The sequence below is a fragment of the Macrosteles quadrilineatus genome, unplaced genomic scaffold, assembly GCF_028750875.1.
Source record: "Macrosteles quadrilineatus isolate MER2022 unplaced genomic scaffold, UCM_ALF_1.0 Scaffold_385__1_contigs__length_82126, whole genome shotgun sequence".
Classification (NCBI taxonomy): Eukaryota; Metazoa; Arthropoda; class Insecta; order Hemiptera; family Cicadellidae; genus Macrosteles; species Macrosteles quadrilineatus.
The window spans coordinates 1-26,053 of NW_026542978.1; the positions used below are offsets into that span (position 1 = coordinate 1).

Here is a 26,053-nt window from a genome sequence, read left to right on the forward strand (position 1 = left end):
AGCTTAGCAGCGGGCAGGATGACGTGGAGAAGGACAGGACTACTTGTTGGATCACCGAATGGATTCCACGGAGCAAAACCGTGTTGGACATTGGGCCAATCTCTGGCTCTATGCCCTTCAACAAGGAGGTGAGTACAGGTTTAGGTGTTATGCGAATGAACAGAAGAGGTTTTTTTTTAAAAATATGGGTGTTGTTTTTTAACAAGGTGTAACGGGTCAAAATGTGTAGGGGGTAAAATAACGGCTAAACCACGAACTTTAAACAGCTAAACATAAGCTGTTGAGTAAGCCTAGTCGCGACACTAAACTGACATCGTACCTAACCTCAAATTCCAAGACCGCAGACGACGCTGGTGTCAGTTTGGTTGTTTGGCTGTTCGACTGCGTCTGAGGGCCGGGCTACGGGAGAGAAGATGAGCAGCGGGGTCACCTTTGGAGCGGTACGCGGCTGTGAGCCTGTTAAAGCTGCCATGCGCCTGCCTTCGCTGCCAGTTTTTTTCGGTTTCTGTAACTCGTTGACCAATCAGGAAACGTTTTAACTTTTGTCTCGATTCGGAGATGAAGGTGAAGGAAGAAGAAGATTTGTGAAGATTGTCATTCGTATTCCCGGCTTTTGTTGAGGCATTCGCTAATTATTCATCCTTTTTTTTCGTCTTCGATTTGAAGAGTTTTCGTGCTACTACTTCGTCGTAAAAGTCACAATAAGTTCTGTGGTGCAATCGAGTGCGCGAAAAAATCGTTTTTACAGTATTATTACTTCTTCGTTTGGTAAGTTGTATAATAAAACTTAGACAACTTAGGTGTTATAGTAAACATTTTGATAAAGGGTGGTTAACAACTGGAATTAGAGTCTCATGCAAAAAGGAAAAGGGAATTACATGAACTTAGTAAAATGTCAAATGATACAACTTTTAAAGATTATGTAAAAGAATACAAGAAATTATTAAATAAATGTATAAAATCAGCTAAGATATTGTACAACAGAAATCAGATTAAAGAATCCTGTAACAAAACCAAAAACAGCCTGGCATATTGTTAAAAAAGAGACTAATACAACTAACAACAGCAAAAAAGGATACCCCTTCTTGTTGCATTCAATGTCCTGAAAGGACGCAACTGAATCAAAATTAATGCATTTTTTTTCTGACACATGTAAAAGCTTGAATGTTGGTTCAGATTCTTACAAAGCTCTTGGCTTCCTACACAGTAGAATCCCTCCCGAGTCCAAACTTATATCATTTAAGCCAGTGAACCTTCAAGAAGTCCCAAGATATAATAAAAAGACTTAAAGTCATCTAAAGCCTCTGGATGGGATGAAATTTTCAACTTCATTAATGAAATCAAGTTCAGAGTTTATTGCTCAACCCATTGTTCATTTGATAAACATTTCTTTGTATACTGGTGTTTTTCCCTGACCTATTAAAACTATCAAACATAATACCAGTCTTTAAAAAGGGTGGACCCAAAAGATATATCCAACTACAGACCTATTTCTTTATTGCCTAGTTTCTCAAAAAATATTTGAGAAAGTCGTCTTCAATAGATTGTGTGATCATTTTGAAACATCCCAAATTTTGGATACATGTCAGTTTTGGATTCCGGAAGGGACGGAGTACGACAGATGCAATCTTTAGCTTTATTACCGGAAGTCACAGGTGCTCTTGACAGATCGCAGGCAGTAGCTGGTCCTCTACTGTGATCTGTCAAAAGCATTTGACTGTGTAAAACCATAGCCTATTAATACAAAAAACTAAACTTTTTATGGTGTGTCAGGCATGGCTATAAAGTGGATAACCTCGTTTTTATCAATGCGGAAGCAGTGTGTGGGACCTACGGTTAATAAATCTGAAATCTGATTTCAAATTAGTCACAGAGGGTGTGCCACAAGGCTCAATACTAGGTCCACTACTGTTTTTGGTTTATATTAATGACCTACCTTCGATTTTAAAGTCAAAATCAGTAATGTTTGCTGATGACATTTCCATTAGTTTTCACTGATCATAGTAAAATTTTTCATGCAACAAAACAGCTGAACAAGATTTCCTTCAGCTAGAAAAAATGGTTTGAAGCAAATGGTTTTGGCGTTAAATAAAGATAAATCTCTTCTGATGGAATTCCAAAAAAAAACTACCAGAAATCAGACTCATTAACAAAATTAGATTTGAATCTTTCTCTAAATTCAGTAAGCTCAGTTAAATTCTTAGGCATCACAGTGGATCAAAAATTGACTTGGCAAAAATCATATTGGTGAAGTTGTAAAAAAATTAAATAAAGCTCATTTTTATGTTCATTATTTTATCTAAATCTGTTGACATATCCACTCTCATGATGGTTTATTACGGTTATTTCTATCACTTGTTTAATTATGGTGTGATCTTCTGGGGAAATTCAGATAGGAGAAAAAAAAGTTTTTTAAAATGCAGAAGAGAATTATCCGTATTATTTTTTGGACTTAAAGGGAAAAAAATCCTGTAAGAGTATTTTTTAAAAATCACAAAATTCTTACTTTTCCTAGTATATACATATATAATTTAATTTTGTATATAAGACAAAATTTATCAAATTTTCCAAATAACTCTGATTTTCACAACTATAACACAAGACAAAAGAATAGCCTTACATACCCTAGACATAACACCATTGAACATTCTCCATATTACTCTGGCATAAAATTGTATAATAGCCTGCCTAGCACCATAAAGGGTTTGACAGATTTTAAAAGATTTAAAACCAGTTTGTTCAAATTGTTGTCAGATAAATGCTGCTACAAGATTGGGGACTTTTTCAATTAGATATTAGTATGTCAAATCAATAGTTAGTTGTAATGGTTGAACAGTAAGTAGTTGTAGGGGAGAAAGTGTATACATATAGATTATAGCTCTTAATTAATTAGTGTAGTAAATTTGCCAAATGTATAGTTATGTTTATTCTTGACTTGACACAATTCATGTATAGAAATGTACTGTTTGAATAAAGGATTTTTTGATTTGATTTGATTTGATTTGATTTAGGTTTTTTCTTTCGGCAGAACTTTGTCGAAGTTCATAGGCTAGGCCTGATTCGCAGACCTCGTCATACTCTTTAAAAAGTATCGGAGTTGGTGACAGATCATTTCGATTAACGTTTCGTAATCCATATTTGGGACTTTCTTTTTAAATTCTTAAACCCCTTTGTAAAGTTCCCAAACGCCCCGAAGTTGGCCCCAGCAGACAGGTTTCTGCTTGATAATTATTGCAGAAGTTTGCTTAAGTTGAACACGTGAGGAAGTTGAAGTTTTAGTTTTTTTTCGTATCAGCTCCTGGAGCAGTTTTATTTTTAGTTTCAGTTTTTTCTCTCGTTTTGTGTCTCACTTGGACAACTTAAGTTAACTCGTTTTCTTGTTTAGTAAATTCAGACTCTGTGGGAGTTAGGCTAGGTTAGGCCTTAACCTTGCTTGTTTCAGGTTGACGACGTAACTCCGTAGGTAAGCGGAGTGACTACTTAGCTTACTTGTTGATTCGTTAAGTTAGCTAGTAGTGTGTCATTTAGCTATTTGCCCACAGAGTCAAGTCAAATTATCATTTATTTCCCCACAAGCCCTAGGCTAGGGTGGTGATTTCTAGTTGGGTGTTTAGTAACCCGTAACGTTCGTCTCGAGCTCTGACAACCAGGGCTATCAAATTTAGGCTATCCGAATCACTATCGACTCCTGAGAAACTCCCCGCGACCAGACTAGGGCGAATCCTGGGATCTTCGTTTTATTACCGGTGGCGTAATTTCCCACTTGTCGCCCGCCAGGAAAATTACGTCACATAAATGGCGCCCGAAGCAGTTGGACCAGTGATTGGATAGTCTGATAGTACTTGGTGAGCTCAAGCTAAGATCGCTGTAGCAGCTGACGTCGAGTTGTAAGATTTTAGCCTACGTTAACCGCTCTAGCCTATCAAGTATTAGCCTAGGCCTACTGTAAGTTGTTTTATTCTACGTTACCGTTCTAGCCTAGCATTTCTAGTGTATTAGGTAGTTTAGGCCTACATATTTTCTCGTTTCGTCATTGTAGCCTATTGCTAGCCTAGGCCTATTGGTGTTTAGCGTTAAATATTTTAGCCTATTGGTGTGATAGCCTATTTATTTTAGGTAAAACGTTTACTTTATAGTAGCCTATTGCATTTTAGCCTTTTTATTATTGGATTTTGGAGCAGTTTGGACTTGGTCCTATTTAAAAAAATTTTTTTTTTTTTTTTTAGGTGTCTCGTTTGGACTTAGTGCTGTGTAACATTAGGTTTGAATTTAAATAGGTTTATTGTAGATTTTTCATAATTGTTAAGCAATTTCAGCCTTTTAAATTGTTGTTGCCATTTGTTTGTTTTGTTGTGTACTAATACTTTGCAGCTATGCCTAACTCACTCCCTGAAATTTCGACAACGACGCTAGGAGTTCTAACCATGGCTGGGGCCGTGGTGACTACGACTCCAGTTATCCCTACCTGCTCGTGCGCATCGACAGTTACTACTACGTCAACGGTGTACACACGACCGATGACCTCGACCGGCTACTCCGCTCCGCTCGCCCCGACGGAAGATCCTCGCGTTGGATGGATCTACCAGTTGTCTAAACTACAGTTGATCGCTGAGTTGGAGCGACTCGACCTACCCACCCATGGCACGGTAGAGGAACTTCGCAGGCGCCTTTGCCTATACTGGCGGATCAACGCTGGTGCTAAGACCCCCGCAACCTCCCAGGAGGAGGTGCTTACGACTGGCCAGGTGTTAGATAACCAGGCCCGGACTTCGATGCATGATACTACTCCACGCCCATCGCCTTTCGACTACCGAACGGGGTCCATTCATCATCCTACTGCGTGGAGGCCACCCGGTACCTATGGACTCGTAGGCCTACCCCCTGCGACGTTCCAGCGTCAGAGCCCACCTGCTGCGGTCACCTCGGCACCGCACGAACTGTCCTTCGCCGGACAAGAGGACGTTACTGATGCCCAGCATACCTTCCACTCGGCTCAAGGGTCTCTGCCTCGGGAATACCCCTTCGAGGACCCAATACATCGAGGTTTGGACCGCATACGCCAAATGCTAGGCCTATCGACCAATGCCGACCTGCGCAGCATGGAGCACACGTTAGCCGAGGTGTTGAACCTCGAACGGCGGGGCCCAAGAACACATGATGCTGACTACGCTGAGCCGCCAGCTAACGAGATGGACCAGCTAACCTCTCGGTACGCCGTCCCGTCTCGGACGAACGATGTGTATGGAGGTGTCCGGTCTTCGTACGTCCTGCGGAGTCATGACCTGCATGAGGACGTTGCTAAAACGTCGTCCGCCCTCTGTGACAAGGTCCGGAAGTGGAACTTGCGCTTCGACGGCCGACGAGATGCGGTTTCGTTCCTGGAGCGTCTAGAGGAGCTGCGCGAGCCTACTCTCTGTCGCCAGAGGACGTTTTGAAGGCTTTGCCTTCACTTCTACATGGCCAAGCTCTCCTCTGGTACAGGAACAACAAAATGATGTGGCGTTCCTTCCACGACTTTAGGCGGGCATTCGAGGTCCAGTTCTTCCCGGCTGGCTATCATCGCCACTTGGATGACGAGATACGGAAGCGCACTCAGGGTGAAACAGAGGCATTTAAAGATTTTGTGATTGCTCTGACAACCCTGATCCGACGGAGCGGCACTTTCTCTAACCAGGAAACTATCGACCTGGTGTACTTGAACATGAGGCCGGAATACAAGTTCATGATACGACGTCATGACTTTGTCACGCTACCCGACCTCATCGAGCGAGCCGACGAATACGAGGAGCTGCTACGGGAGCGTAAGCTGTTCCGCCCTCCCCCTCCGGTCGCTCAAGCATTGGTGCCTGAGACGGCCTACACGCTCAGGCGTCGAATGGACCGTTTCGTCGATGTTGCGGTGATGGACTATTCTGAGCCCGACCGTAAACCGCAACCTACCTCGCCCAAGACCGGCCGCACTGGTGATTACCCTGCAAGGAGTGGGGGTAACCAGCCAAAGCATACGACAGCCACCGTTCCTAATAATAGAAACCGGGGCCTACTGTCTACGAGTCCATCCCGACCATCGAGTAACCGCAACCCTCCAGTCTGCTGGAATTGTGATGCACGTGGGCATGTCTTCCGAGATTGCGATCGACCGAAGGTGTTGCGGTGCTACTACTGCAAACAAGTCGGAGTGGCCACTACGAGCTGCGGTTGTCGCGCGGGAAACGCCAGACGGACTCAGGCCGCAGGAGGTCGCCTGAGCCCACGTCCCGTGGCTGCACTCCCTCCGAAGAATGGAGCTCATGGCTCCAGTACATAACGGCCTTCACTGAATCGGGTTCGGGCATAGTGAGGTCACGTGAGCCCGCAGCGCAGCCGCCTACGACCTCTACCGAGCTCAATTACGTGAGCACCTCGTACGTGTCGGCCGGAAAATCATCTGAGTCAACCGACATCCGACCTTTTATCGACACCTTGCTCCTGGGAAAGAGATTCCAAGCTCTGTTGGATACCGGAGCAGTTGTAAACCTCGTCGGGGATGAGGTTGTTCGTCACTTCGACGAGTGTGGGGTAAAACCTGAGATATCTTCAGCGGACCTGAGGATGGCTGATGGTACACGTTGTCGGATTGAGACGAAGTACCACATCCCGGCCCAGATCTTAGGTGAAAACCTCATACTCGGAGCCTATTTCGTGCCTGGGCTCACCACGGACGTCGTATTAGGTATGAGGTGTATTCGAGACCTTAACCTCATACGTATAAACGTCAACAACGATGGCACATTCGACACGACCACGACTCTCCCTTGTGTGACGGGCACATTGGAACCGCTGACGTCAAAGGAAGAACAGCATCTCAAGAATTTTCTCGAGAAAGAACTTCCTCTCTTCGATGCTGTTGCGGGACCCACGGCGTTGACTGAGCATGTCATCCGGCTCAAACCAAACGCAGTCCCGATCAAACAGCGCCACTACCGTCGTAACCCTGCAATGCAAGCGGTCATCAACGATGAAGTAGCTGCCATGTTGAAGGATGACGTAATCGAACCATCCGAGAGTCCATGGAGCTCTCCGATCGTGTTGATCCGGAAGTCGACTGGGAAATACCGCTTTTGCATCGACATGCGCAGGGTGAACGACTCCTCGATCAAGGACGCCTATCCTCTGCCTAGGATTAACGCCATCTTGAGAAGCTCAGGCAGGCCAAGTTTATCAGTACCTTGGACCTGAAGAAAGGCTACTGGCAAGTGCCATTGGCCGTCGACAGTCGCCCCGTGACCGCCTTCACTGTGCCAGGCCTAGGCCTTTTTCAGTTCAAGGTCATGCCGTTTGGCCTACACTCGGCCGGTGCCACCTTCCAGCGCCTTCTGGATAGAGTCATCGGGCCTGAGCTGGAGCCGAAGGTCTTCGCTTACCTTGATGACCTTGTGGTAGTGTCAACGTCTTTCGAGGAGCATCTAGAACTTCTGGGGGTTGTTTTTCGCCGCCTACGCCCCGAGAAGTGTCACTTCGCCCGTAGGGAGCTGAAGTATCTGGGACACATCGTGAGCCAAGATGGAATCGCCACAGATCCTGAGAAGGTCCGCGCCATTCAGGATTTCCCCGCACCCACGAACGTCAAGGGACTTCGCAGTTTCCTAGGCCTTGCGTCGTGGTATCGGCGATTCGTCGAGAAGTTCGCTTCAGTAACCATTCCGCTTCGAGGTTTGCTGAAGAAGAACGCCAAGTGGCTCTGGGGACCCGAAAAAACTAAGGCATTCGAAGCTCTGAAGCACGCCTTGGTGACGGCCCCGATTCTCGCCTGTCCCGACTTCAGCCAACCCTTCGTGCTCCAGGTCGACACCTCGAATTATGGCCTGGGAGCAGCGCTAACTCAGAGTGTAAACGACCGAGAAGTTGTCGTTGCGTATGCCAGTAGGCTACTCTCTGAGGCCGAACAGAACTACACAACTACCGAGAAGGAGTGTCTCGCTCTCGTGTGGGCTGTTCGGAAATTCAAGGCTTATCTCGAAGGCTACCACTTCATTGCGATAACCGACCATGTCGCCCTAAAATGGCTGCTTAAGCTCAGTGAGCCTAGTGGGCGCCTGGCTCGGTGGGTTATGGAGTTGCAGCAATTCGACTTCGAGATAAGGTACCGCAAGGGGACAGCGAACAGAGTGGCCGACGCCCTGTCTCGTCAGCCGGTCCCTGAAGTGCCCAGCTCGTCTGGTGAACCCGATCAACCTACGTTTGAGGTCGGAGTTTTAACCAGACGCGGTGCTACTGAACAGTTGCGGTTACGACGCCTAACCGATGCTGAAGGTGACGAACCTTCACTCGGTGATGATCCGGCGGGTGACGTTATCGACGACGAAGCTCCTGGTCCGACGCAGCTGGAGACTGACGACACATCATCCGACGTGGACAACGATGGTAACCCGCCGGGCAGCCACGGTGCTTGGTATGACCGCCTTCGCAACCTGGTCAGCAAACACCCTGGGCGATACTCGAGATACCAGCTTCGCGACGGTAAGCTGTATCGTGCTGTCTCGAAGAAGGATCGACCTACGACATGGAGGGTGTGTGTGCCAAGCGACCAAGTATCCGTGGTACTGCACGAAAACCACGACACGGCTACGGCAGGACATCTTGGGGTGAAGAAGACGTTAGCCCGAGTTGGTGGGGAGTACTTTTGGCCTAACTGGCGTCGTGAGGTGAAGGCCTATGTACGGTCTTGCGCCCAATGCCAGGCCTATAAAGTACCCCAAACGAAACCAGCTGGGAAAATGTACTTCCGACGACCCCAAGGACCGTGGTACGCAGTGTCTGCTGACCTAGTAGTCCCATTGCCTAGATCACAGCGGGGTCAGCGATTTCTGCTCGTGGTGCAGGATACCTTCAGCAAATGGACGGAACTCGCCTCCATTGCGTCTGCAACCGCAAAGAATGTGGTGACGAAGCTGAAGGCTGTCCTACATCGACATGGAGCTCCGGATGTGTTGATTACGGACAATGGCACGCAGTTCGTCGGTAAACTGGTTCGAGAGTTGGCTGCTGATTGGGGCATCACGCTACAGACAACGGCCCCCTACAGCCTGCAGTCGAACCCAGTCGAGAGGCAGAACCGGGTGGTGAAGACTATGATTGCGCAGTTCGTGAAAGGCAACCATAGGTCTTGGGACAACCACCTGGTGGAGTTTCAGTACGCCCTCAACACAGCTGTCCACGACTCTACTGGATTCACTCCTGCGATGCTGTGTTTTGGACGCGAACTGAAGCCTCCCTGTGCCGTCCGTGGCCTTTCGTTTGAGGTGTCCGAAACTCCCCAAGGTCCCTCGTTAAGTGAGACCCATCGCAAACGACTGGAGGACTTTCAGCGTCTGATCGCGCAATAACCTCAAGGCCGCCTACGAAAGGCAATCAACATATTATAACCTCCGTCGCAGGGAGGTGACGCACGAAGTCGGCGCGCAGGTGATGAGAAGACTCCACGTCCTGTCTTCTGCTGCTGACGCCATCGTAGGGAAATTAGCACCAAAATATCATGGCCCCTGCATTGTGGTCGGTCGTCGAGGTACTAATCTCTACGAGGTACGTGATGAGGATACTGCTGCAGTGCACGTCGTTCACGTGAAAGACTTGAAACCTTTCTGTGCACGTGACTAGTCTGCAAGGATCCCGCAACCGCAGCGACGTCTGGTGATCCGTTGTTCGTCAGTCCTTTCGGCCACGTCAAGCTGCCGACAAGCAGCCATAGCTAACCCTCGTCTGGGGGTGACGTATCCTCGTGAGTAGCTCTTCGCCCCGCTTCCAAGACTCCGAGCCTGCCGTACTACCCTACCTTTGTAAACCCCACGCCTACTCTTCACCTTTGGTTGCTCTTCGCCCCGATTCGTTTTCGTCCAGACCTCTGAGGCAACTCGGCCTCAGACAGTCTACATCATTCCTAATTTCGCCCACTTTTCGTCGTCAACACCCTGGAGCAGCCGGACCAACGGGGTCCGGCATCGGCTTCTGTCAACTTTTCCTGCCCACGATCCTACTGATGTGTCATCTGCAGGAAAGTTCAACAGCTTTTTTTCTTTTTCTCGTTTTTCTTTTTTTTGTTCCGAAGTGTGGAGGGGGTGTAACGGGTCAAATGTGTAGGGGGTAAAATAACGGCTAAACCACGAACTTTAAACAGCTAAACATAAGCTGTTGAGTAAGCCTAGTCGCGACACTAAACTGACATCGTACCTAACCTCAAATTCCAAGACCGCAGACGACGCTGGTGTCAGTTTGGTTGTTTGGCTGTTCGACTGCGTCTGAGGCCGGGCTACGGGAGAGAAGATGAGCAGCGGGGTCACCTTTGGAGCGGTACGCGGCTGTGAGCCTGTTAAAGCTGCCATGCGCCTGCCTTCGCTGCCAGTTTTTTTCGGTTTCTGTAACTCGTTGACCAATCAGGAAACGTTTTAACTTTCGTCTCGATTCGGAGATGAAGGTGAAGGAAGAAGAAGATTTGTGAAGATTGTCATTCGTATTCCCGGCTTTTGTTGAGGCATTCGCTAATTATTCGTCCTTTTTTTTGTCTTCGATTTGAAGAGTTTTCGTGCTACTACTTCGTCGTAAAAGTCACAATAAGTTCTGTGGTGCATCGAGTGCGCGAAAAATCGTTTTTACAGTATTATTACTTCGTTTGGTAAGTTGTATAATAAAACTTAGACAACTTAGGTATTTCTTTCGGCAGAACTTTGTCGAAGTTCATAGGCTAGGCCTGATTCGCAGACCTCGTCATACTCTTTAACCAACTCATTTAATTAAAGTATCGGAGTTGGTGACAGATCATTTCGATTAACGTTTCGTAATCCATATTTGGGACTTTCTTTTTAAATTCTTAAACCCCTTTGTAAAGTTCCCAAACGCCCCGAAGTTGGCCCCAGCAGACAGGTTTCTGCTTGATAATTATTGCAGAAGTTTGCTTAAGTTGAACACGTGAGGAAGTTGAAGTTTTAGTTTTTTTTCGTATCAGCTCCTGGAGCAGTTTTATTTTTAGTTTCAGTTTTTCTCTTGTTTCGTGTCTCACTTGGACAACTTAAGCCAACTCGTTTTCTTGTTTAGTAAATTCAGACTCTGTGGGAGTTAGGCTAGGTTAGGCCTTAACCTTGATTGTTTCAGGTTGACGACGTAACTCCGTAGGTAAGCGGAGTGACTACTTAGCTTACTTGTTGATTCGTTAAGTTAGCTAGTAGTGTGTCATTTAGCTATTTGCCCACAGAGTCAAGTCAAATTATCATTTATTTCCCCACAAGCCCTAGGCTAGGGTGGTGATTTCTAGTTGGGTGTTTAGTAACCCGTAACGTTCGTCTCGAGCTCTGACAACCAGGGCTATCAAATTTAGGCTATCCGAATCACTATCGACTCCTGGGAAACTCCCCGCGACCAGACTAGGGCGAATCCTGGGATCTTCGTTTTATTACCGGTGGCGTAATTTCCCACTTGTCGCCCGCCAGGAAAATTACGTCACAAAAGACAAGATTGTAGTAAATAAATAGACTAGGTTGAGTAAATATGCTAAGTTCAGGGAAGACTGTTATGCATGAATCATTTTCATTTAGGCCACAGATGACCCTCATTGCTTTTTTTTGCCAAGCAAACACTTTTTTCGCTGATGGTGAATTGCCCCATAGTCTTATACTATAAATAAGATAGAGTATGAAACAAGGCCAAATAAATCATAAAAATGATGTAGCGAGTCGCTACAATAGCGCAAGTCACGTGACGCGGATGCGCGCGCAGTCGGCCCGGGTAGGCACGTGCAGCGAGCCAAGAGACCAGTCAGTAGTGTGTGTCGAGTGCCCGGAGCTGTACAACTTAACCGGATAAGTAACTGTAGCCTAAGATGTCTAGCTAATAGAAGTAGGGGTTGGGGAAGGGTGTAGGTTAGGGTAGATAGTAATTCAATTATGTAATTTATTAGGTTCTCGAAAGGTCGTGGTCTGGCAATTATTATCACTAATTTTGAATTCACATTTGCTAAGTCTAGTAACCTTTTTCACGAATTAGAATAAGTCCATATATATATATTTCTCTGTTCATTATATTATAATTAGATACATTATGAACTTAAAAGCTGGCTGTGATAGGCAGCTAAGGTAATATTGTGCACTTTGACGAGTTAGATTAATTCTTGCAATAGAGTTGGGTTACGACAGGAAATGTGCGTGATTTGGCAGTGGTTAGAGGAAGATATATAGGGCCCAGGTATCTTCATTTACACTCATACTACTCCACATCATCACATATTGGTAGCAGAGCGTCAAGATCCGGCCAAAAATGCAATTTTAACAGAAATAGAATAGATTAAAACGTGTCTCAGACCAGCCAAGTGCTTTGTTCAGACAGGAAATCGACAGGCTACAGGTCGGCACCACGTGGCGGCCTGGAACGCACGAGCATGCATAGCTAGGCACGTCATGAAATGTGAATCAATATCATTCAGTTTATTTTATTTTCAAAGGAAATTTAAAAATCAATTTTAATGTGAATTTTTTAATTTCAAAGTAGAATTAGGAGAACTTGGATATTTTTGATTAATATTTTACCAAACCAAGTTGATGAATATATTTAAATGCATTTATGTAATCACTCACGAGTTCGACATCAAGTCTGAAAGGCAGTAATTGAACTAAATATACCTCGACGACAGGCCGAATGAGTGTTTGATGAATATTTTTATTACGGAAAGCAAAATATTAGGAGTCAAAGTGCACATCGGTATAGTTGACAGGCCACGACCAACAAATCAAAATTTCAAAATTGGGGGGATTTTAAATTCATCTGTATGTCACCTCCCCAACCCCAAAAGGTCATAAATATCCCCAAAAAATTTTTATTTCATAATTTTTACAGCCAAAAGGGTACTGCAGTGAATTAATTAGTAATTAAAGTAGTATTTTAAAACGTAGTCTGACATATTTTAGTTGTAACTCATCACCTTAATTTAAGTTGTGTTTAGAATTTATGTTGTCCAGCAAAGTTTTGATATTTGAGGTGGCTAGTGAAAGTTGAGAGTCCATGTCATTAATAGGCCAGACAGACTTAGAAGATAACTGGAATGTTAGATAACAGAAGTTCAAAGATAAAGCGACGATTTAAGGCCAGATTTGTTATTTCCAAGCAAACATACACGATCTAAATATACATTACACACAGTTATTACAGGCTCATCTTAAACAAAAATACAAATAAATATATAAAATAAATATAAAAACAGAAAAACATTTAAAACGTAAAAAAAAATATATAATAATAATAAATGTAAAAAAAAAAATGTACTACATAATTAAAAGAAAGCCAAGAGCCTGTGTACAACATTTGCTTGAGTAAATCGTCACTTCACAACATTTCAGTTGATTTAGGCCGTTAATTGACAATGTTGATTCCTTCTGAATCAAGCCAAAATCACAAGGTCAATTCATTGTTCACATCAACGAATTATTATCTTACATAAAATTTCATGTAATTTCGTACAACAATAACACAACAATCAGTACAGCAATAGATGTCAGACATAAAATGCATTACAGTTTTATATTTTACAGTTCACAAAGTTTCATTCACTCGCAGCGACCTTGAACATGCAGGTCCGACACTACAACCAAACAAAAGAATTCCGACATACCGACATGCCATTACCCTGCTACACTCTTTCGACCACCTTGATACCGTAATATGATACAAATTCAAATACTCGGCGATTCGCTGACTAAACGTCTGGAATATTTTGTTAACCGAGAAGGTAGTAAATTAAAATTAGAATACAGTATGGGAATTTCAGGCGCAACAATTGGACAATTAAAGAAACAAATCAAAATCACAAATCCATATTTCAACAGTGAAATACCATTATTGTTATGGATAGGAACCAATGACATATTCAGCAATACATCAATAACAATGATGACACAGCAATATGTATCATTGCTCAGGGTAATCAGGAAGCGTTATCTAGGCACCAGGTTGATACTGTTAGGATTACCATATTTCCCTAGGTCAGAATATACACCACCCACAATAGAGAAAATTACTCAATTCAACACATTTTTACACACATTGTCAAATCAAAATACCCAACCAATTTTCCTAACACATGTATTAAATTCAAATACATATTATTTACACACATATAGGCATTCAAATCGTAGGGATGACATACATTTGAACAATATAGGGAATCAGATCTTAGTCAAACATTTGACACACCAATTACAGTAAAATACAATCATAAGTCCAAATTCACACCATTTTTTAAATAATTTCTCTCTTTTTCTTATTAAATTACAATTTGCCCAGCCCAAACTCTTCCCACCTGTTTGGTCAAATAGTTGATATTAAAGAAGTTGTTAAGGATTGAATTTTTGTTTACTATTCAAATAAGAGTAGATCAAGGCAAGATGTCCAAGATTTACGAGTGGGAAACAAAACCCACGGGGGTATCATGGATACGAGAATTTGATGCGCAAAGCGCAATTCTACAGTGCGAGAAGTGGGGCTTAACCCCAGCCAAGACACTGGAAGAGAATAGGGTCATTTTAAAGAACGCGGTGACAACACAGGTGCCAAGTGTACCAGACACACCAAAACCCACAGAACAAAACACACCCATCTTAGCGGATCAGACGGCGGAAATGATTAGAATCACAGCCCAAGCCATAGGCAATTCAATCGCTCAAGCCTTATCACAAAACAAACCTGTAACACAATCAACACACACCCACACAAACCCGAGATTAGTTGACGATCTAGCGTCGAAAGCTCCCAATTGCGACGGCACTGACACAAGCAAATTGTTAGCCTTCTTGAAAACGGCCATTCAAATTGAGAAATTAAAGTTAGCCGACGACAAATCAATCACAATAGCATTGTTACACAAAACAGCAGGGCAATTAAGGGATATTTGGACCATGGCATTGCAGGAGAGCTGGGAAGTCAAAGGTAAAACAATTCCTACTATAATTAGTACCTTTCTGCCAGAAAGGGCAAAGCAACAGCTCCTGACGCAAACAGTTTATAGGGTGCAGGGTCAATTCGAGTCACTTTCAGATTTCATTATCCAGGTGAAAGAGTCAGCAGAAATCCTAATACCAACAGAATACGACTTACTGGAGGTAATATTGACAGGTATAAACGCGACAAACAGGGCACGTCTTGCAGGGTTCCCGCCGCCGACCAAACTTGATGATTTAGTAGCGCTTATCCCAAAATTAGAAGTTGTGAGACAGTTAGAAGAGGGTAGCAACTCGCAATCACGCCGATGGGAAACCAGAGCAGAAAATAATAGGCAATTCACACCTCAAAATAGGCAATTCACACCTCAAAATAGGCAATTCACACCTCAAAATAGGCAATTTACACCTCAACATAGGCAATACACACCACAATACATGCAACAGCCACATGGGCAACCAAGATTTCCACATCGACCACACACGCAGCCAAATACATACTATAGGGCACCAGTGCACAGCAGTGCATATCACGGCGCACCGAGGCAGGTCAATGACCCCAGACACTACCGTCCGCCCACCAACCCTACAGACCAACACACACCTACACACAATACACAGTTAAACTCCAGAGGAGGCCGATAATTGGCGCTCTCGCACCTCCGACACCTCACAGCGCCTATTCACACACACCAATCAACCAAAACACACACACACATAGCCATAAAAACAAAAATGCTCCAAAATTTCCTAAATTAAAAACATGTACAATACCAATTTTTTTCGGCGACATTGAAACAAATGCACTCATAGATACAGGTTCTACGACGTCAATTTGCTCACGATCCTTTTTTGATAGAATCAAAAATAATCACTTAATTACAAAATCAATCACTCCGATCAATCAATTCGCTATTTCAGCCTCAGGCGACAAGGTAATGTTCTCACACATGGCAAAGCTACACTTTAAAATTAGACACTTCTCTTGGACATTCAATTTCCTAATAGCACCTAAACTGCCAATAAACATTGTATTAGGGTTAGATTTCCTCACAAAAACAAAAGCAATCATAGACGTGGCGAATCACAATGTAACATTTCCATACGGTACAAGACCGGTCATGGCCATATTACACACAGACCAACACGATAGTAATCTACAAGAAGACAAAACTTACACCTTGGGCGATAATTTGACACCAAACCAGATACAACAAATACACAAATTATTACAGTCATTTCCAAACACAGTATCGAAAAGATTAGGGCAAACAAAATTGATACACTACGACATAAAATTAAAATCTCAGCAGGTTGTAAGGAGTAGGCCATACCAATTCGCACCGCCAAAGCTCGAAGCATTACGAAAACAAATCGACGACCTATTACAAAAGGGCGTGATAAGACCATCATCCTCCGAATACAGTAGTCCAGGATTTGTAGTCCCAAAAAAAGGAAACAAAACGCGATTTGTAGTCAATTACAAAAAGCTCAACGACTTGATTAATTTAGAGTCTACGCCAATGCCAACCGTCGAATCAGCATTTCAGTATCTAGGTCAAGCGAAGTGGTATACATTATTGGATTTGAACAGCGCATACATGCAAATACCGTTGACAGAACAAAGCAAAAAATACACAGCATTCGTCGTCCCATTTGGGGAATTTGAGTTCAACGTGGTACCATTTGGATTAGCCACAGGATCACAGGTTTTGACAAGGTTAATAGATAAAATATTTGGAGACATAAAATACAAATACATTTTCAATTTTTTCGACGACTTGGTAATTTATTCAAATGGGTCATTTTCAGACCATCTCAATCAAATAAAGGAAGTAATAACTAGATTACAAAACGCAGGTCTCACGATCAACCCAGAAAAAATGACTGTAGCATCTAATCACATCGAATTCCTAGGCCACATTTTTCGCAACGGCACAGTTACATTTGACACACAAAAAATTAAACCAATTCTTAACTTCCCAACCCCCAAAAATGTCAAACAGATTTCTAGGCTAATCGGGATGACAGCGTATTACGCGAGGTTCATACCAAATTTTTCACACATTTCGGCACCATTAAACAAACTCAAACGCAAAGATACACCATTTGAATGGGGCTCTGAACAGGAAGCCGCATTGCAAAGAATTAAAAAGGCTCTAACGTCACAACCAGTTTTGAGACTCCCAGATTTCAATAAAAAATTCATCCTACAAACAGATGGTTCAGGCACAAGACTAGGAGCGCAATTAGCACAGGAACACGAAGGTAGTTTATTACCAATAGCCTACGCGTCGAGACCACTGAGCAAACACGAAGTAAACAAATCCACAGTCGAATTAGAATGCCTAGCAGTAGTGTTCGGATTGACAAAATTCCAACAATACCTCGAACACAGGGAGTTTACACTTCAAACAGATTGTTCAGCATTAACTTGGCTTCTAAATCATCCACGACAAGTAGGTAAAATTGCGCGATGGATAACATTCATTAACTCTTTCCAATTTCACTCAGAGCACATAAAAGGCAGTGATAATCCAGTCGCCGACTGTCTATCTAGGCTATACGAGGACGCCGACACACAACCAACAGTAGTAACACTAAACGAAGACACTAACACACATTCAGTAAACATTTTGATGAGAATCCCAGAGGCTTTCAAAAACATCGACGAACATCAAAGAGACGACCCCGCGTTGATCAAAATTATTAGGGACCCACATAGAAACCAGGCATATACAGTAAAGGACGGAGTGTTAATGCATTTAGCACCCGGCCAAAAGACACCACGAATAGTACTCCCCACGAAACTAATTGACATGATTTTTACATACTACCATTTAGCACCTACATCAGCACACCTAGGAATCAAGAAAACTATACATAAAATAAATCAATTTTTTTGGTCACCAAATTTAAACAAAATAATAGCCGACAAAGTCAGAACATGTCTCTCTTGCCAAAGATCCAAACAAGCTCCGAACACCAGGGTAGGCGAATTATCATCCGATCTAGCAACCAAACCATTCCAAAAAGTGTACATTGACTACGTAGGCAAACTTCCTAGGACAAAGTCAGGCAACTCATACCTACTATCTGTGGTAGACGCATTTTCAAAGTTTGTAATTCTTTTACCAGCTAGAAACGCGACAGCTGCCACCACAACTACACTTCTCACAAAACACATATTCTCACACTACGGTTTCCCGCAATACTTAGTATCAGACAACGCACCATCTTTCAAATCGAAACAAATGAAGGAAATGTGTTTAAACTTCGGAATCAAACACATATTTACGTCACCGTACAACCCAAGCGCAAACAACGTAGAGAGAGTCAATAAAAATCTTAAAGTTGCTATGAGGATATATCACAATTCTGACAACCAAACATGGGATCAAAACATTCATTGGTTTCAAATAGCATTTAACTCCGCTCAACATGAAAGCACCGGTTCGACACCTGCAAGCTTATTTTTGGGGAGAGAAATTAACCATCCACTACAACTAGCCTGGGATTTAAATAAATTAATTGGGGAAGAATCTCAACCAACCACAGACAATCGCTGGCAACATGCACTTGATAACCTACGGAAGGCAAGAGAAAAACGCACACAATACTATAACAGCGGTCGTCAACCCAATCCTTACAAAGTAGGCGATTGGGTAATGTATAAAATGCACCCACAGTCCAAAGCAATAGACAACGTCAATTATAAACTCCAATACGCCTGGTCAAAACCGTGCGTGATTGACAGTTTCTCATCACCAGTGTCAGTAAAACTAGTAAATCCCTCAACAGGTAAGATTGTGACAAAAGCCCACATTTCACAATTGAAACGATTTTTTCAGCCAATTTATTAAAAAAAAACGTCGTCAAAGTGCACAATAGAACCTTAGCCTAGTTTAATTAGTTATAAGTAAAACATCTAGCAAGAAATCTCGAGTAACTTGACTGACTACAACAATACTTCACAACAATACTGTACACAATACAACTCCGGCCCCGGCTGATAGGGTGTTGGGAGTTGAGTCTAAGCCGTACTTTCACAGAGGGTGCGGCTACACCTCTCGACGCACCGCTTGGCCGGAAAGCCGGAAGCGACAACACATGGCAAGTTGGCAGCGAAACACGTCATAGTGTTTGTACTTAATGTATGCATTTCAAGACCCCCGTAATCAACAACCTTTTCAATCCCCTTAAAACCTACAATCTGAGCAAACGACTAATTTTTTTTAAGTAATTTTTTATTTTTAATTTGCTCAAATTGGCTATGACGGGAATCGTTCGCCATAACACATTCTTATGACAGATTGCAACTGTCATATGAATAGTGCAGCCGACAGCTTACTTATGACAACAAACACTCACTAACAGTACTGGACTGAAAAATGACAGCACATGAACGAGACAACTGACTACAGACCAAGCTAGACTTTAAACTATGGTAATTAGGCTAAGTGGGACTAAGTGGAACTAAGTAGAACTAAGTAGAATTAAGTAAAATTAAGTATTTAAGTGTTAATGTAAACAATTGAGTCACAAAGATAAATACGAGATAGCATAAAAAGTATTAAGTAAGCAAAGTCATCCATGTATATTAAAATAAGATATATGGTATTTAGGCGTAATACAATCGTTATCAAAGTAGATAACAGCGCACACTACAATCCATATGTTTGTAAATATCAAGCAGAATTCTGAGCGTAGAAGAAGAGTTTGTGTACTATATTTTTAAAGGGTAATTTAAATGTTTATTATGTGTTATACACTTTTGCATGCGTTAAAATAAAATACAAAAAATATATAAATATATTTATGTTGCTGAGTGACAGAGAAGAAATGGACTAGTAGGGAACAGACAATAGCAAGCGCCAGGCACGAGATAACACCGTCGTTATCAGTACAAACATCTGTTCCATTCATACCTCTACTTCCGCCCTATATAAATAATCAAACCAAGCACCGATCAATCCTTCACATTGAAGGAACATATTAAAACAATATTTGTTTAAAAAAAATAAAGTTGTGCTAAGCCGTCGGTGGAATAAATAATTATTATTTAATACCTCTGTGCATAATTGTTGACAATTGGCACTAGAGGAGCTTCGAATGAATGTACACTTACAATAACACTATCATTCCTTACATCAACCAACAGACTTTCGAAACTCCATTCAACCACGAATAGCATCCAAACTGAAAGAGTGTATAATGTGTGTCACACTAGTTAATTAATTAATTATTAGTAAATCAACAGAAATTTAGTAATATATCTCCCAGTCAATCAAATCCATAGCATTTAAGTAGATAAACATTAGATTTTTTCCCTTTTATCCTCAGTAAATTAAATTTCTTTTTATTAGGTAGAACAATTTCTTATTGTTAGTAAATTCATTTAGATCATAAGTATCAATAGTAAAATTAAGTAGAGTAGTCGCGATGAATTTTTACCGAATATCTAGGGAATATATCAGTGATAACAAAGACCAAAATAATTAAACATCAAACAAACAATCTCCAAATTCACATCTGAGTCAACGTATCATCAACCGCATATCAACTTCAAAACTCAACATCATTTATTCAACAGTAAGAGACGACCAGCGATATAATTAGCGCCCCGAACTTAGTAAGGGCTCAAGAGCTAATTACGAAACTACGTCACATCACATCACAACAGTATACCTTCAAGAACTTCAAAACATTGCTCCAGCTTCATTCTTCAATTACACAGCTTCATTCTTCCAACTACTCAACTTCAAGAAACTCATCAAACTTCAGCAACCTTCCATATTTACCAGCAATTACCAAACTTCAGTACATCCATCGAATTTCATCAACCTTCAGTATTTCGACAACATTCCCAAATTCATCATCATCAGCCATATATCCAGTTTCATCAGCAAACAGATCCTTCTCAACCCAACTTAATGAAATCTATCACTGATATACGCCCGCCCACATTTTTTTAGAGCAGGGTTAGATTAGGCAATCCCACCAAACATAGTTATAAGAAATTCATTCAAAACCATAGTTACCTTTAGTTTAGAAAAAAAAATAGTTAATAGTTTATAAGCAAAACCGACACACATTATAACCTCAAATGAGCCAAACCAAAAGGAGTGCAGAAAACTGTTGGAACATTTCCACACCGACACCGATGTCACAACGACACAATCTCACGGCGAGCACAATAAATAAAAAAAAAAAAAAAAAAAAAATTCTTTGCCCTTCATCTTTCCCAAAACCCAAAATCACCCCAAAACAAGAAAAGAAAAGAAAAAAAAAACAACCCCGCCGGGGGGAGGATGTAGCGAGTCGCTACAATAGCGCAAGTCACGTGACGCGGATGCGCGCGCAGTCGGCCCGGGTAGGCACGCGCAGCGAGCCAAGAGACCAGTCAGTAGTGTGTGTCGAGTGCCCGGAGCTGTACAACTTAACCGGATAAGTAACTGTAGCCTAAGATGTCTAGCTAATAGAAGTAGGGGTTGGGGAAGGGTGTAGGTTAGGGTAGATAGTAATTCAATTATGTAATTTATTAGGTTCTCGAAAGGTCGTGGTCTGGCAATTATTATCACTAATTTTGAATTCACATTTGCTAAGTCTAGTAACCTTTTTCACGAATTAGAATAAGTCCATATATATATATTTCTCTGTTCATTATATTATAATTAGATACATTATGAACTTAAAAGCTGGCTGTGATAGGCAGCTAAGGTAATATTGTGCACTTTGACGAGTTAGATTAATTCTTGCAATAGAGTTGGGTTACGACAGGAAATGTGCGTGATTTGGCAGTGGTTAGAGGAAGATATATAGGGCCCAGGTATCTTCATTTACACTCATACTACTCCACATCATCACAATAACATCAGAGTTTATTCAAGTTTTCAGTTTTCTTAAAAGACAGGTAAAACGAGCAAGTTTTTTGCACAAGTTGTGTACATGTTCGTCCCAACAGAGTTTGCTCCTGTCTATATGAATACCCAGCTGTTTCACAGACTTGAACAAGTCATTATCTTTTCAATAATGTTAGTATTTGGACACAACAGTAGTTTTCTTGCCAACTACCACCCTACGCATAGTGTACTCACCTAAGGGGCAGTCAGCTGTGAAGGTGATGAGACAGTTGAGTGTAGCTATGAGATACTTGTCATCAGCATGACACCAGGCCCACAGCTTGTGTAGAGTGTCTGCAGCACCGTGAGTGGCAGCCTCACGCCGTGCTACACCACTGTGGTACAACGCTGCTGACAACAGCTGTACTAGATGCAGCATCTCACCCATCCGAGGGTCTTTCTACAGTGTAATAATACTCATTTGTATTGAGACGTGTATTACAAGTGCTATCTAAATATTTTTACTAGAGGACTAATGATCGTTATTTAAGTGTTTTTTTTAAGTTTGAATATGGTTTGATATTAGTGCTTTGATATTAGTGGCTGTTAGATACATTAATTATTGTTGGAGTTTATACTGGGAATTAATCATACATTGTTGGTTCCAGTACAAAATTAAATTAAAACAAAGCTTATATACTCCATACATAACATTAAACAATTAAAAAGTTGTTCTTCATATACATATTAATCAAGTTGTATGAACGGATAAACAAAAAAATACTTAGCTAGGGATGGACGAGATTGGATTTTGAGTTCGAGACGAGACGAGACGAGATTTTTTATTTCTCATAAAATTTCGAGACGAGATCGAGACGGGATTTCCCTTCTCATACACAACGGGAAATGCACGTTCGGAATTTTTACCTGATTTTTTAATATTGTTAGATGACTATTTAAATAGAAAAATAATGATAATAGGCAAGAATATTTACAATCTTTTATTAAAAAACATCAGCATAACATTTTTTTATTAATCACGCCTAAATTATTAAAAATGCCTACGATGAGGAAACATAGTGATATCAGTTAGGATAGAACTGAAGACTAGACCATATCCTAAAATAAAATAAATCATAAAATAAAATATTAATTTTTATAAAATAGTTACTTGTTTTGACTTTTTTTATAGTAATAAAACATTCCTCGCACTGCTAACACTTAATAAAACTTCTCAAATATTATTAAAATAATTAAAGTAATATTTACATTTGAAGAATTAGTTAAATAAGAACGCCTTCACAAAGGAAACGCAACTACAACACGCTCCTGTATTGCGGGTATTGCATTGACTTTCTGCAGGCGTTTTTAATTTTTTTTTTTTTTTTTTTTTTTTTTAATTCTCGTCTCGATAAAAATCTCGGCCAAAAAAAAATCTCGTCTCGTGTAACGAGATTTAAAATTTCCCGAAAATTTCCCGAAATTTCGAGACTTGACCATCCCTACAGCATGAATGAATGCAACAAAATACTTTTTCCTAAAGCTACCTTACAAAGTGGGCTTCCTTGCACTGATTATAGCAAGTAACTAATTGCTGCTGAACTACACCCTCGCACCTCGCACCGACGAATGTCACGACTCACTGAATTTGCTTACTTTGGCCGCACTCATTTTTGTTGTCGCACTTAAGTATTTAAACCATACAACACAAAACAGTGTGCTATTATTAGCCAAGTAATACGTGTACACTTGACAATAAGTTGGTAACACTTAAAGATACTACGATGACGATCAGCTGGTGCATGGTTTCCCAATTCATTCAACGCTTGGATTTAACCTAACCTAAAAATGAGTTGTAAAGTGATTGAAAGACTAATAATTTTTTTATATGATTTATAGTAACTGTAGGACAAATATAATGTGTAACGCGAGTGCAAAGTGCCACTTCACGCACTAGTTACAAAAATTACTACTTCTTTTGCCAGAACAAGCCTATTCTAATGCGATTGAATGGCTTTTTGGATCCCAAAACTTTTGAGTCGGGCCAATAATTGGCTTATGGGAGCATTTCAAGACAGGAAAATATTTTTTTAGCCAAATTTGGGTTGGGCCAAGCCGAGCCAAGCTTTTATTTTTGTAATTACAGAAACCATCTGCAAAAATGTGTTATAAAAAAAGTCTATTTGCCGTGATCGCATATAATGTTCATGAAAGCTGCAATCGTATGAGACGATGATGATGTTGCTGTGACCATGGAAGATAGTCTCAATTTTGCTATGGCCGCAGAAGACAATCATGATTAAGTCGAAACACCGCAGAGCACTAGTTAAAAATTCAAACGATATGAAATGTAAAGAAGTTTCTGATTCCCATATGTGTCTTCTGAAATATTCAGGGGCTAGACAATAGTAGGACAAACAGCAAAAAAACACATTAAACTCATCTAGCCAAACACAACCAACCCATAATTAATCGTCGACAAAGACTCAAACTCATTGAACATTAAATACTGCCAATTGGTTTTACATGATGTTAATGTTTGTGTACCTTAGCGAGCTTGTCAGTAGAGGAGGTCTGTATGGTGAGTGTGAGGTGAAGTTCTCTGAGTCTGGTGATGACTGAGGCCACAAGTCCCAGAGAGAGTGCTGTTGTAGTGGCAAAACTGGAGTGTCCTAACAGAGCTGTCAGTGCTGCCAACAGAGCTGGCCTAGCCTTGCCCTTCACTCTGTCCCACTGGGCTACCAGACTCTCACACAGGACAGCTTCTGAATCTGGAGGAACAAATGAATCAATGGAGCAGCATATATGATTCAACATTGATTTCTTATCCGTTTCAAAATTAATTATATGTTTACTATAAGATGGATACAACATACAACTATTGCACAACCTAAAAAAAGGAAATTTAATATGATTGAAATGAATTGAAAAATATAATTGGATTAGCATAGAATAAATTTATTGTCTTTTCAGTTTCAAAGTGAACATCAATTCATATCAATCATAAGTTTATCTCAGGCTCAATTAAAATTTCTTAGTACATTTTACACCTCTTCCAAAGAATCAAAAGACCAAAAGATTTTGGTGTCATTGGAAAGAACGTAACGTGAAGTTGTGCAGGAAACTTTCTTTTTAGGGAAATAATTAGGGAGTGAGGCCCTGGGGCCCTTTAAAGTTTTGTATTTCTCCATTAGATTACATGGGAAATTATGAATTTTATTAGGTTTAAAATAACACCTGTAATACTTAGCAATTGCTCGAATTCGAGCAACAGGGACACTAGTGTAAGACTAAAAACTCTATCTCTGTCTGCCTCAATCAGATAAAACTACATTACATAAATACTAAACAAAAAAAAATACCTTATCTGTTGGCATGAGAGTTATAATAGTGTTAAATGAAGATTTTGGAATTAATACTACTAATTGGCTAAACACTGGTTTAAATGGAATTATTAAATTTGAATTTAAAGCAAAAAAAACTAACTTACTTGGTGTAAGAGATGTGGCTAGAGCAGGTACAGCCTGTAGTGCGGTAAGTCGAAGAGAAGTGCACTGAGGGTCGACAATAGCAATACATTGACTCAGCACAGTGACAGTGGCAGAGTTGAGAATTACCTCAGCACCCATAAAGCCCAACACATAGCTCAGCAGCGTCAGTGTCTCCTGCCAAAGTGACTGGACCTCCTCTGAAGACTCTGCGGGATCTGGAATGGCGAAACAATGACAGTGGCAGAGTTGAGAATTACCTCAGCACCCATAAAGCCCAACACATAGCTCAGCAGCGTCAGTGTCTCCTGCCAAAGTGACTGCACCTCCTCTGAAGACTCTGTAGGATCAGGAATGATTGATTAGAACTGTACCCAGACAATGGTGACACATTGACTCGGCAACCTCAGTGTTTCCTGCCCCAGTGACTGCACCTCCTCTGAAGACTCTGTAGGATCAGGAATGATTGATTAGAACTGTACCCAGACAATGGTGACACATTGACTCGGCAACCTCAGTGTTTCCTGCCACAGTGACTGGACCTCCTCTGAAGACTCTGCAGGATCTGGAATGATTGAACAGAAATGTACCCATACAATGGTGACACATTGACTCGGCAACCGCAGTGTGTCCTGCCCCAGTGACTGCACCTCCTCTGAAGACTCTGTAGGATCAGGAATGATTGATTAGAACTGTACCCAGACAATGGTGACACATTGACTCGGCAACCTCAGTGTTTCCTGCCACAGTGACTGGACCTCCTCTGAAG

General features: G+C 41.6%; 1 protein-coding gene across 1 annotated transcript in view; it reads right to left on the reverse strand.

The window, feature by feature from the left end:
* Positions 1 to 18,000: 18,000 nt before the first annotated feature.
* The window catches only part of LOC128982487 (uncharacterized), a 50,782-nt gene continuing 42,729 nt past the window's right edge, over positions 18,001 to 26,053 (reverse strand). The window contains exons 16-19 of the mRNA XM_054401449.1: positions 25,287 to 25,502; positions 24,344 to 24,567; positions 22,052 to 22,256; positions 18,001 to 18,107 (exon numbers count right to left, since the gene is read on the reverse strand). Of these exons, the coding sequence (XP_054257424.1) occupies positions 18,001 to 18,107; positions 22,052 to 22,256; positions 24,344 to 24,567; positions 25,287 to 25,502 (752 nt within the window). The remainder of the gene's footprint in view (positions 18,108 to 22,051; positions 22,257 to 24,343; positions 24,568 to 25,286; positions 25,503 to 26,053) is intronic.